Raw genomic sequence first — 14,706 nt, forward strand, 5'->3', positions numbered from 1 at the left:
CTCCTCGGTACCACTCAGCAGTTTATTCATTACTTCAATGAACACCTGCATGCTATTGATGTGACCAAAGATTAGTCGCTTAAATTGGTACATCTTGCCATTGAAAGTAAAAGCAGTGTACCTCCTAGACTCCTCTTCTAGGCCTATCTGCCAAAAACCAGAAGATATATCTAAGGTCGAAAAGTACTTTTTACCTTGGAATTGTGTGAAAATTTCCTCCATGTTGAGGGGTTTCAATTTTAAAGGCAGGATAAGTTTGTTGATCTCTCGTTGGTCTAACGTGAGACGTAGAGATCCATTCGGCTTTTGTACTACCAAAACTGGGGATACATATTCAGAATTTGAGGGCTCAATTATGTCCCATTCAATGAGCTGTTTGATTTCCTCCGCTACACCATCTTTGTATTTTACAGGGATGGGATAGTTTTTTCTAGCTACATACTCAGACTTGTGGAGGGTAATTTTGTGCTCATGAATGTTGCACTTGCCTGGGCGGTCACTGAAAACAGTTCTCATTTGACACAGTGTTTCAAACAACTGTTCCTTTTGAGCTTGGGAGATACTGGTTGCATTGTTTGCGACATCTCGTATCTCGGGTATGGATGCCATGTCAGACTTCTGGAAGGTATCCAGGGGAAATATGTCCAGCTTGTGGATCTGTGCTTCCTCGTCTTGACTTGCATCTGGACCTATTGGCAAGAACTTAGTGATCGTGGAGTGTGACCCTTTCCTGAACATTAATTGATGGGATGAAAAATCTATCTGTGCATTAATTCCATATAACCAGTCTAAACCTAAAATACAGTCTATGCTGAGTTCGTTTACGACTACAAACTCTACACAAATCTCCGTATCTTCGACAATGACACCTACTGAAGCAGTTCCTAGGATTTTTTGCTTTTTAGCACCTGAGTAATCTACTAACTTGATATTGTCACACTTAATGAGTCTGGGCCGGGATGCATTGTGCGTGATCTGTTTCCACATCTTGGAACTCAGCACAGATACCTCAGCTCCAGAATCGACAAGCGCTTTGGTAGGTACATCCACCAGAGTCACCTGTATTACCGTACCGTACCTATTGTTATGCTTATTTATAGGGACTACACAATTGTTACTGGAGCTACAGAACTCATTCTCTATTGAGTCATATTCATCCAAATTCAAAAATGCTATATTTACTAACCTAGGAGGATTTGTTACACCTTGGCCACCATCACCCCCTGCGAGAGCAGCACTGGCTAGTTTCCCGAGGGTTGGTCGTAGGGCAGAATGGCATTCATCTCACTCTGTTGAGATCCCATTTGTTTACCCTTGGGTGTGTGACCTGGTTTGGTGAACCATTTTACCTCATCGAGTGCATTGAGTATGGCATCCATACCTCGTGGGCTGAAGTGAACCAGGTCGGGTCTCATGTTTTGACCGTAACCCATGGTTTCTTCGAACAGCGACATGTTCATTTCTTGGCCCTTGTGCACAAATTTCGATGAGGAATCCAGAACCCTTACATTGCTATTATCATCAAGGGATAATATTTTTGCAATTAGTGAGTCATACATGGCCCAGAACCTGTGTCGGTTCTCATTGGCTAACCTGGGAACTGGTGGAGGAGTCAGAACAATGACCTTCTGAGCACCTTTCCTCTTTAGGGTGTAAATGATATCCTGGAGGTTCCGGAACACCTGGTTGGTGTCCTTCCCTCGGAGCATATCATTTGTGGATACCATTAATAACACATTTTTATGAACACACTTTTCCCTTCTCAAAGCACTGAGCAACTGCGCTGAGGTTTGTCCAGATATGCAAAGTCCGATGTGGTAATTACCATCACTGTCTCTTTGGACAGGATACCCGAATTTTCTTTGCGCAAGACGTGACAACATTGAATCACCCACTGCCTGATATTGATTTATCAGGGGAGTGTGCTTGCATGAATCTGAACATTGTGGGACAGGTTTAGGTTTGGCATCGCCCTTCCCCACGTCAGGACGTTGCCTACCTAGTTTCCCTGGTTGTGCACATTTGGATGCACCTCAGCGAGATGCTCGGAAGACCCGTGTGAGCTGGCGGAACTCTTACGCTGGGACGTTCCACCCTTTCTCCGGTCTACCTTTCTGTTTGGGTACTCCTTAGGCCGGGAGCCCCTCGCAGATTTGCACATGTGAGCGTCCTCCTTTTTGGATGAACCGCTCGCTTCACCCTGACCACGACTCACATAGGTCCGGTTAATGCGAGTCGTAGTTTTCCCGTAATTGGGTCGTGCTGGCCTTGCAACTTCCCTCTCAGGATATTGTGGCACTTGCACACTCTCATACCGAAGTATGGAGTTGGCCACCTCCTGAAGAGAGACGAAGGGAGCCAGGATTAACTGGTCCTTCAAGCTGCGCGGCAGCTGTTGCACAACATGGGTGAAAACCTGGTTGTCGGCGATCTCTGGCAACGCAAGCCTAATCATTTTGACTTGTCGCCAGAAATATTTGTGCACTGATCTGTGCTGGGATGGGTTGCACCTTTCGTTGAGAGCCTTCGCAAGGGAAGAAGCTCTCCACCCATCCCCTTGGAAATATGAGAGGAACTGCCTTTTGAAATCCGAGTAGGACTTGAACTTTCGTTCGTTCCTCTCGTACCACTGCCCTGCTTCGTCCCGTAGACAGAACGAGATTATTTGGAGGGCATCCGCCAAATCTACCTCCAGGAGAGTGAGATCTCTCTCAAACTCCTGCACAAAATCTGAGGCCAGCCTGTTCCCCTGCCCGTTAAAGGTTGGGAGCTGTTTGAGATCAGCAAACCTAACCCTAGGTTTGCTCTTGTTCCTCCTCCGATTCTTCCTCTTCCTTTGGCTGCGGACTTCGGCATCCGAGCTTTCGGAATTGGATTCCGGGGAGTTACCAAGTGGGTGGTACTTGTTAGGGGGAGACACATAGCCACTACTCTGGTCAGAGCTTTCGTAACCCTTAGGTCTTCGTTTGGTTTTGTGCAAGGCATGGTAGACAGACACATTCCGTGCAGGTGAGACGGGCATGGTGGCTGACGTAAGTGGAAGGGCGGACTGAGTTATTCGTCTCTCCATCCCTTCCAGGCAAGCAAGAATCCTCATCAGGCTTGCATCGTCAGACCTTTGTTCTGCTGGCAGCTGCTCCTCACCAACCCTTTGTTGCGAGGAGGTGCGCTGCTCAGTGACTTGGCCCTCGGAAATGCATTCATGCGATCTGTGGCCTTCCGCCTGACAGTTCGGCATTTCCTTCCTCACTTGCTCGAGAACCCTGTTCTCGATCGTGACCATGTGGTCACTGCAAGTGAGCTCTCTGCATATGTTTTCTAGGGCATCTAACCTCCCTAGAATCTGAGCTGTGGTGGTCTGATTGTCACCGCCTTGCACTTCGCCAACGAGTTCCCTCAGTTGCGAAATCTGGCCTGACACTTGTGTAAAATCCCTACCTAATCTTAACTCTAGGTCATTACATTGGATCTCTATTTGGCTAATTCTATTGGTGTTGGTCGCTACTTGTTTAGTTAACAATTCTGAGGTCTTCGTGGTGGCATTGTGGATGGAGTCCAGTCTGGCCTGGAATTCCGTCCTTACGGCTTCAAGTTTCTTATTTACTTCAGCCGATGCCTTGGCAAATTCCCTACCCTGAACATCAATTTTCGCCTCAAGTTTCTGACCCTGTGCCTCAAGTTTCTGACTAACATTTTCAGAGACTTTCGCTTGCTCCTGGAGCATTGCCACAATGAGGTCAAGTTGGGGGTTACTACTGGTACTTGCACCACCGTTGGGTGGGAACCCACGACCTGCTGGCCGTTCCAGCGACCTTGATCTGGTATTCATATTTGGGGAGTGCCGGTATTGAGTCTCATAATCTTGCGATCCGCGCAAGAGACAAAAGACAAAGACATAAAGACAGACGATGGATTCGGGAGTTGAATGGCTTCGTCTACGCGGCTGGTCCAGGGATACGTGCCTCCAGGTTACGTTGCCGAACAATAGGATAGGTTAACCTAACCTACTCACCCACTTTGGGCTTGATTGAACCTAAGAAACTACTCTGCTGTGCAACCTGGACGCACCCATCCCCATGCAGCTCTATGCTGTCCTCCAGTGACCATTAACATGGAGGATGTCCCCAGTAGACCAGCATCCATTCCGAGGAATGATTGCTGGTGTATCATAGGGACTTTCAGCCTAGTTATTCCGGAGCGAGAGGTACGCTTCCCGGACTTACCCGCCCAAATATGAATTGATAAATCAAGACGTTGGAAAGACACATTTAATATTCGGGGTACTAATACATTTAACTATATACAAGCACTGCACAAACTTATAAGATTGTTTTTACAATTGGAACCAACAAAATGGGTAATAAAAACACTGTACTTACATATTCTGCATTCACCTTACCACACCTGGGCCTTGTTGCACACTTGTCACTCCAACTATAAATGGGGAGATTTTCTGTGAATTTACACTAAAAATATAGCGGTATCTTAAGACATATGGGTATTGTCTTGCAAATGAACGGTTTCAGGGAGCTATATCACAAAGGATGTGCCGATTAATTATGGATGTCTTTGGATACAAAGCATCATGGTTTCCTGGAGGCTCATTGTCCTCACCATGTGGTTTTGAGAATTTCAGAATTTTCATGGATATTGGTTCCATGCACTTTAAGACACTTCCAGTGCTGTAATTCGTTCATATTATACACTACAGGACTATTCCTAAGCCCTTATTGGATATTTCACACACTGGTGACTCCATTGTCCTCTCTCCACTGGCCTACTCTGGCCCAAAACTTGGAGCGATGTTAACTGTACCAACTGTTAGCAAGAAGAGAAATCAAGATGGCTTCCTCACATGTTAAAAGCTATCACAGACTCATTGTCTGGTAGCCACGCCCATGAGGCCATCTGATTGGTCCACAGCACCTTGGGTTACTTGCCTTCATCAAGTACCTTGAGAAGCCCAATAGATGGCAGTCTAGTCAGGGCTAGTTCCACTGACTCTCACCAGATGGCTCTGGTGCTGTGAGACCGATTGTCTTTTGTCCAAAAACATCGATTTTTTGATGTTTTTGTGGTTTGTTTGCACATATAATTGTTACTTGGAGTTATTTTCAGGGAAAGCAAGTTATTTTGTGCTTGCACAAATATTATCCTGAAAATATCTGTATTAATAAAAAATTTGCATGAAAAGTAACATGTGCTCTCTGAATTCTCCTATCAACAAAAGGTTGTTTCTTTGATAACCAATGAATTTTGGTCTGGGGCTTATTATTTACTTAATATTTTGATGTTTTATCATACTTTTACTAATTAGGCCTAATTTCTGTCAATCTTAACATATCTGGGAATGTCTATTCCTATTAATTTTACCTGAATTGAATTGGCCTTGTACTTTGGTTGGAGTGGAGTGCTGCCTGTATGTATTGGGGATGTATACCCAACCTTTGGTTGGTTATAACCAATGTAACTTTTATACGAGGTACATTCAGGACCCTCACACTAGCAGTTAGCAGCACAAGATTTCTTCCATTAAGGCACTTACACATTCCATATATGTCATATTACTACCCGATTAGCCAGCGTTGCCCGGGTATTTATTTATCCCAATCTTCTATTAGACAGGAAAATAATGAATTCTAACTATAGTGTAAAATGAACTTGGAGCTGAATGGCATTGGGAGTGTCACTCACTATTCACCTTAGTGACCCCAAAAACTATGGAATCCACACTAATATTGGTCATTTTCGATTATTTTTACATGTCGACCCCTTCCCACCCCTAGAGGTGCCAGGGATGTCTTGGAGTTGAACGGCATTGGGAGTGTCACCATTTATCTTACAGACCCTGAAAACTATCATTCCACACTAACATTGGTCGTTTTACATGTCACCCCCCTCCCACCCCAACCCCTAGGGATGCCAGGGGTGTCTTACCCCCACAGTACTTCTTTCCAGATTGTAATTAACATGTGTACCAAGTTTGGTTGAAGTTGCTTCAGGATAGCAATAACACACCTTCTGTGAAGGCAACCAACTTTGCTGTGCTGTGTAGCGGGAAGAATACCTTGCAGGATATGACATGAAAATGCCCTGCAACAAAATGCTATTTTATGTCCCCTTACCACCCCCACTCCTAAGGGTCCCAGGGGTGTCTTACCCCCACAGTATTTCTTTCCAGATTGCAAGTCATACGTGTACCAAGTTTGGTTGAAATTGCTCCAGGCGTTCGAGAGTTATGCCGGAACAAAGATACACATCCACACACACACATACATCCAATTTTATATATATAGACTTTGGCAGTAATACATTTTTTTTCCTTATGTTTTTTTTTCATCCAAAGTACCATGAAAATCAGAACATTTCTTGATTTTTGATGAGCTTATTTCAACTGCATTTCACATTAGTGTTGCTATCTTGAATGGAATACTGTTGCCATATTCAGAAACTGCAGGATTTAAGCTTTACAAACATATATAACATGATAGGAATCATGGAATGACCTTATACGGTTTCATGTTGGCTGTCCGAATTATTCCATGCATAATACGCACCACAGTTTTTGGGGGCAAAAATTTTCACAAAAAGTGCACATTATACATCAGTAAATACGGCAGTGATCAGAACGCTACATCTTGCTACAGCTACAGCTACTCCTACTCTTCCAAAATGTAGCTTCGCTACAGCTACAGCTACAGCTACATTTATCTAAAAGTATTTTGCTACGCTACTCCTGTTCGCTACTCGCTACTTCGCTACTTTTTGCTCTACTTCTCCATAAAAAAATAATTAAAAACAACCATATGGGTGTTAAAAATATCCCCTACTATTGGTAAATAGATTCTGTTATTTCTTATCATGATTCCAGTCATTCGATAATTTTGATAGCAGTGTTACTTCAGTTACCTATTTTTACTATAGTTTTGAGAATACCATACCTATGCAAGTGGCATATCAATTCAAATTTGATATATGAATATTGCAATTAGGGTGTTATCCAAATTAATTATTACAACTATACACAAATAAAATTTGGTAGGATTACATATTTATGTTCACATCAACATATTTTTCTTGAGAATAAATATTTCATTTTTTATAGACTGATATGAAGTCAGCATTTTGAATGAATAGTACCTGGAGCCCTTTGACTACAAAAGGGCCCCAGGTTTGATACCCAGCGGAGGCACATAGTGGTTATGATCCAGTCTCGATCAGCTTTTCTATGCATAAATGAACTCAAAACAAAAACTAGGAAAGATGTCAAGTTGGGAGGATGAGATCCTCCTGCTCCTCCATTCCCCACACTGCTCATCATTCATCATTCTTCCTCGTTCTCACAACTAGCAGAAAGAACAGAATAGATCAGGCACAGATGAGATGGTTCGGACACATGAAGAGGATGGATGCAGAAAAACTACCAGTAAGAGCTTACAATGCACAAGGAGTGGGAATAAGAGCAAGCGGGAGACCAAGATGTCGGTGGAAAGAGCAGATAGTGGAGAGTGTTAGGAGACAAGATTGGAACACCTTGGAAAGAGAGGAGTTGTGAAAGACCAGGAAAAAATGGAGAGGCGTGACTTCTATGCCGACCCAGCCAGAGGCAGGAAACAGCGAGGGATGATGATGATGTCATGATTAGCAAAAGTTACAGAAAAGTGACGCAAAAGTAGGAGAAATACATAAATTTAAGAAAATTGTAGTTTCTGTAGGAAAGTCAATAACTCGTACATACTTTTTGCAGTATGATAAAATGATTGAGGAAACTGTCGTGTAAACCTGAGTGTTCTAAATGTATTGTAATTTTAAAATTTGTGAACAAATACTATCACGAAAATAATTGTTATTCCAGAAACTATCATTCTTGTAACAATAATTTCTTGCTGGTGAGATCCTATATACTGACTATGATCAATGCTGCTAACGTACTGAGCCATTTATTGCTGGCACTATTCCCTTGTCAGTGCAGTCAGGGAAAATCCATCGCTTGTTTTTGCACTGCAAGTTGTGTCTTACACAGCAATTAATGACATTTTGATGTCTCTAACACCATGAATATTCACAGGATTTGTTCCGGGGGTGACGCAAACGCGGCACTTTTCTCCAGTGGTGCAGCAAACGAGGCATGTTTCTCCCCAAAATAGATATGCAGCTAAAAAAAACGTAGCTGTTAGCAGGAATATATTCAGATATGTCAGTTAGTTACCTGGATATCTGAATTCTTCAGATACTAATTAAATAAATTACGCAGATATCTATAATCTACAATTTAGATAATCTGTATGTCCATGTAATAGACTGTCTTCATGAAAATCCTGCAAAATTAAGGGTTATTGTCGATTTTTCTGACGATGTTGCCACATTCAAAATTCACCTCAAAATGCTGAGAAAAAAAGTAGCTGTAGCGAAATTTTCGCTACAACTACAGGATTTTTGTAGCTTCGCTACCGCTACAACTACAATTATCAAAATGTAGCGTTGCTACAGCTACAGCTACAAATTTTGTAGCCAGCTACAGTAGCGACGCTACAAGTAGCTCGCTACTTCTGACCACTGAAATACGGTAGTACCATTTTGGACAAATAGCTCCCACGAAAGCAGTATACTTGATACGAAGAAATTACTAACAACATAATCACATACTACACTAAAAAGTGAAAAGATACTTACGAGGTAAGACTGTGACGTTGGCTAAGGCTTCCCCGTAGGCACTTGGAGCAGTCACGCTTACTTTGAAAGTGTACAGCCCTTCTATAAGATGACTGAGTTTCAACATGTTAGTGTTTTTATCATTCATAGTTCCAGTGCTGTCTCCCTCGGGCCGAGAAATCAGTGTCCATTCATAATTGTAATGCTCACCTGTAAAATAAAAATTGGATCATTTTTTTGAATCTGAACAACAAATCTAAAATGCCATGAACAAGAAGTATTAACTATAACTGAGTTTATGCTAGGAATTTAATTGGCTATTTTCATTTGTTGACCCATGCAATAATAACAAGAGTATCAATTAATTGATACCTGGACGATTGCATTTTAGTTGCCAATACTTTAGTGCAGTAGCGTACGCAGGATTTCATCAAGGGGGGTGTTATTTCGAAAAATCTACAAATTCACATTACCATTGTTTTATTATACTTTAATTAATTAATAATAATAATAATAACAATAATTCTCATAATTAATTAATTAGTTTAATTACTACAAATGCAGCTGCTATTTATGAAAGAAATAGAACAAAATTACATTTCTTTTGTTTCTTTGTTACAAAATAATTGTCTACTCAACGGTTATTTGTATGTGATAAGTGAGACATTTTAAGTGTGAAGAAAATCCATAAAAAGAAAGCAAATATATTAAATTTATTGAAATAATGGAAATATGAAACTCATTCAAGGAGCCGTGCTGGTCTAGTCTTGACAACTTCGTGGGATATCCGGGTTCGATTCCCGGAATTGGTTGGAATTTATCCAGCCTTGTCTCCGCACCCAGCCTCATAGCAATGGGTACCTGAGAGCAACCCTGGGGGATGAAGGCTGCCGGAGCATGGTGCTGATCACATCACCTGCAAAATAGTTCGAGATCGAGAATCTTCGGGGCCCACCACACCACTACGTGTGCCTTCAAGGCACGGTGCTATATGCACGGGGGAATTTACATTACCTTTACCTATGGAACTCGCCCAGGATGATGATGAAGCGCGAAGATACATTTTGCTAAATTCCACTGAGTCTATGTTTTCGTTGAAAATTAAGTTTATAGACATTCCAACACATTTATCACTTCTAGGTGAGTCACAAAGCACTTCTTCAACATTATTTAATGATGTGGATACATTTCGGGTGGGAAGCATCACTTGAGATTTCACAAGGGGATGCAAAATCAGTACCGGGAAGAACGTTTGCAATAAGGTCGGCACACTGCGACGAAGCAAGGAATTTTCACAATTCTTGCGAGAATCACTGCGCGACTTTTTGCAAAAAAAATTGCAAAATTGAACTTTGCGGCCGCTTAGATTGTGTTTGGAATGTTGTGTTTTTCTTCATGCTGCATGGGAATAATAATTCAAATTATTATTATTATTATTATTACTGTCGCAGATCTTTGACTGTGATAAATTAGCCATTTTAATTTTTTTTCTACAGCATTTTCCATAATATTTCAAAAGCTCAAGGGGGGGGTTTAAACACGGTAACCCCCCCTTGCGTACGCCACTGCTTTAGTGTTTTTTAAAGTGTTTTTCCACAGAATAATGCCGAATACTACTAACATTAGCATTTCAATAAAAAAAATCTAAACAATTTATAAGTACTCACATTATTGCGAAACTGTTTTTTCTTCTTCGTTTTATTAATTCCAGTGGACGCTGCCACCATCCTCGTTGGAACTTGCTGTACTGTTGCTTGTCATCCGTCTTTGTAGTACTCTGACTGCCGCTAGGTGCACTGTTGTTAACTATGCGTCTGGGTCTGTGTCGTCTGCTATTTCCGGGTGATAACTGTTGTAGTAGGGGAGTGTGGCCAGTGTGTTTGACTCGAACCTTTTGAATTTTATGGCTATTGTATTTGATATGTTTAGCAAGACCAGTAGTGGGTTCCGCTTTTTTCGCATTTGCTAGGTGCTGTTGGATTCTTTCATTGACAGATCTGATGGACCTGCCGATGTAATGTGCCTTGCATTCACACTGCATCGTATACACCTGCGTTATCAAGGGAAGAGAGGACGTACTGTTTGTGTTTGTTCAGTTTATCAGCTATTTTGGAATTGGGTTTGTGCACTACGTTGATGCCATATGGGAGAAGGGCTTTGGATATGCGGTTGGAAGTGGTGAGATGGTAGGGGAAGGCAAACCATTTATATTGGCTGCTGGAGGTTGATTGTGGTTGGTTTGGGTGTCTGACCTGTACCCACACACACAGTTAACAACAGCGCACCTAGCGGCAGCCAGAGAACTACAAACAAAAGACGGACGCCAAGCAACAGTACAGCAAGTTCCAACGAGGATGGTGGCAGTGGCCACTGAAATTAATTGAAAAAGAAAAAACAACTTCGCGGATAAAAGTAAGTACTAGTTTCTCTGTATTTATATACTACCGCACTACCGCGTCTCTCTTTTCCCAATTATGAACAATTTATAAACGTATAATGTTAAAAATATAGTTTCTATAAAGATTTTACCGTCAATAAACATTTCAGAAATTATTTTAATAATAAAGTTTTTAAATCTACATTTAAACAGGGTGCCTGGACATCTCATAATATAGTTCACTTGTCCCTGAGAGAGGGGGAGAAGGGGGGGTGTTGTCAAGGCACTTGCCACTCTTAGCCCATATAAAGAGAATGGGGGTGGAGGTGGATGTTCTTCTCTTGTTCCCTTGAGCGATTCAAGTGTCACCACTGTCCCTTTGGGCAATACCACACTTGCACTAACTTCTAGGTATCACACACACAACACAGTTAAAATATTCTATACCTGCCAAAATTAGTTTTAAGGCTCAAGTGGATATTTGGCCAATGACAGTGAAGCAGTTTTTGAAATTTTTTCTCGTTTTGAAAAAAACGGCCATACCATTTCAAATTCTGAAAAATTAAAGCTGCTTAGAATTGATCTTGAGCATTCATGTGAATCTTAGTGTTTAGACATTGGTATCATTTGTTATTTCATCATATCATCTTCATCTTCGCGATTAGTCAAAGGTGGCAGAAAAGCGAATTAAAATAAACCAAATCAATCAATCAATCATGGAGATATTTCAGAATGAGTAATCTTGAATTTCAGTCTGCCCATTTTTTTTCTTGGTCAGTTTATAAATACTGTCAATGCTTCTTACAACATCTCAAGTATCATTAATGTTTTGGATTTTGCTCAGGCAAGACTCCCAAGTTGTTGTTTTCAAGTGATCTCCCTTAGCGAGTAACGCTAGTGGCAACCCTGCCACGTGGCCCTGGTAGTTATGTCAGAGCAAGCATTTGCTGTGTTGGGTTGCATACGTACAGGATAGATTTTAAGCGCTTATAGCACAGAAACTAAGCGCTTTCAAGGTAAACTTTATAGGGAAAAGTTACTTGTTTTTATATCTACCAGCACCCAAGCGTTGTTGAAAGAGTTTTGCGACACCCTGCTCGCCATTAAAAATGCAACACCCAGAAGGAGTAATCGGAATCAGATGAAATGTGCACAGTGTGTAGAGGAGAGGTGCAGAAGGAAATAATTAGGTGTTCAAGGCCGTCATGCGTCATGTGCACCTGCCACGCCATCTGGTAAGTGGTACCTGTAGCAGGTCAGATAGGTGCAGAAGAGCAGTGAAAGTGCATGGTCGTGAGTGTAGTGTGTTAAAATCGGTCAGCAATGCCACGTCGTCGAATACGGCAGCGATTCCAGCAGGTTTCCCAGTTCGATCGCAGCCGAATTATGGCATACCGTGAATGAGGATTATCCTACCGTGAGATCGGTGTCCGTGTAGGACGGAATGCATCCACAGTGATCAGTGTATGGAACCAGTGGGTCCAGGAAGGCACTGTAGAGCGACGTAGATGTTCACAACGTCCGCGTCGGATGATGGAACGAGAGGACGGACGTCTGATACGCATGGCCCTTACAGACAGAACGGCCACGTCAACGAGGATTGCGCATGAAGTACGGGATGTTTTACAACGTCCAGTGTCCCCACGAACCGTGCTTCGTCGTTTGGCGAACCGGGGATTTTTTTCCTGGCGCACACTGTTGCGGATTCCTCTGACGCTAGAGCATATGCGTTTGAGTCTGAGATGGTGCCAAGACCGTCGTGCATGGATGGCGGAGTGGAATGCTGTAGTGTTCTCTGATGAATCCCGCTCTATGTATACAACATCATGATGGACGTACACGCGTGTGGTGGCACCGTGGCACTAGGCTTCATGACGCCTGCATCATGCATCATCACACAGGGCATTCATTGGGTATCATGGTATGGGGTGCCATCACCATAGCTGTTCGTTCGCGTCTCGTACGCATTCAAGGGACATTGAACAGCCAACGGTACATCACACAGGTTCTCACCCCTGTTGCTGTCCCATTTATCCATGCACTGCATAATGCCACTTTTCAACAGGATAACGTGCGTCCCCATGTTGCAAGGAATGTCCCCGCATTTATGGAAGCTAACCACGTGCCCCTGCTTCCTTGGCCAGCACGTTCGCCGGATATGTCGCCAATTGAACATGTCTGGTCCATGGTGGGTCGCCGGCTGGCCCAACTCAGGTTTCCGGCACGTAATGTTGAAGACCTCTGGCACCGTGTGGAAGCCGCTTGGGACGCCATACCGCAAGCAGACATCGATAGACTCATTCTGTCCATGCCTCGCCGTGCTGCAGCAGTTATTGCCGATCGTGGAGGCTGTACACGCTACTAGCTCCTTGGGGTTATGCAACCATGTTCTACGTGTCACATGTCACACCACCGAGCTCTAACTATAATCATTTTCTTATCTTATTATGAACTACATATTTGCCAAGTTTCATGTTTTAAAGGTTTCATCCTGGAATGGAATGTCTCACATTTATGTGTGTTTCCATTTCCAAAACATTCGAATGAATACATATTCGTTTCAATGGCATTTACAAAATCACCTATGACATTTTATGTTAAACAAGTAAGATTATTTTTGTGCACGAGTGTGTTAGCCGATGAGTAGCAAAGTATTTTAGGAATAACACTTGAAAAAAAATCTTGTAGGACTAACTAATGAAAATTTATTTGTAATCGAAGATCATAATATCTTTTAAGGTGTGGTAATATTATAATGGGATTGAGATACGAAACTCTCAGATCCGGATCCAGATTTTCGGATCCGGATCCAGATCTGGAACTTTTGGACCTGGATCCGGATCCGTTTGGCCATCCCTAATCCGAACCATTATGTGCCTCCACCAGGCATCGAACCCGGGACCCCTTGATTACAAGGTGACGACGCTACCACGCACCATTGGGGAGGCCCTCTACTAAGTGACCAGAGTAACGCACCGCGAAGTAAGAGGTTCCAGGTTCGAATCTTCATGATTAGGTAAGCCTATTAAACTATTGTGAATATTAAGACAACAGAGAAAGCAAACCACACTAAGATTCATGTGAATACTAAAGATCGAATTCTAAGCTTATGTAATTTTTCAGATTTGGACATATCAAAGCGATTTTTCGAAACAAGAGGAAATTTCAAAAACAGTTTGCTGGAGTCGGTTTAAAGGTCCGGCCATGCCATACGTCCACTTTATAATCATATTACAGACTTCATGTGATCCAAATTCTCCTCAAAATACTTACCAGGTTGTTCTGCTGGGATCGTATATGCTGATAGCGTAACCTCGTTCTCTGGCAAAATTATTTCCTTGGACAAGGCGGACACCACAAGCTGCTTCAGGGAAGGAGTTGTGCTTGGTTCAGACGTGCTTTTGGTACCATTCATCGCCAAAGGAATTTCCTGAAATAAGAAGAATTGAATTGTTGTTTTAAGTCAACTTCATGCACAGAAAGGCTATCGGGTGGACCTACATTTTAAAGTAGGATTCGAACCACTATCTGCCTCCACCCGTTGATTACAAGACAACAATGCTACCACTGCGCCATCGGGGAGACACCTGAAATAAGAAGATACAGTGGAACTTCGATTTTACGTTTTTCTAGGACCAAGCTGAAAAACTTTAAAATGCGGGAAAATGTAAAATCTA

General features: G+C 42.4%; 1 protein-coding gene across 2 annotated transcripts in view; it reads right to left on the reverse strand.

The window, feature by feature from the left end:
* The window catches only part of LOC145981961 (dyslexia-associated protein KIAA0319-like protein), a 63,561-nt gene that overhangs the window by 40,732 nt on the left and 8,123 nt on the right, over positions 1–14,706 (reverse strand). For both annotated transcript variants that reach the window (XM_083115463.1, XM_083115464.1), the window contains exons 6-7: positions 14,303–14,459; positions 8,674–8,862 (exon numbers count right to left, since the gene is read on the reverse strand). In XM_083115463.1, the coding sequence (XP_082971589.1) occupies positions 8,674–8,862; positions 14,303–14,459 (346 nt within the window). The remainder of the gene's footprint in view (positions 1–8,673; positions 8,863–14,302; positions 14,460–14,706) is intronic.

This window comes from Lepisma saccharinum, chromosome 30, assembly GCF_977018435.1.
Source record: "Lepisma saccharinum chromosome 30, izLepSacc3.1, whole genome shotgun sequence".
Classification (NCBI taxonomy): domain Eukaryota; kingdom Metazoa; phylum Arthropoda; class Insecta; order Zygentoma; family Lepismatidae; genus Lepisma; species Lepisma saccharinum.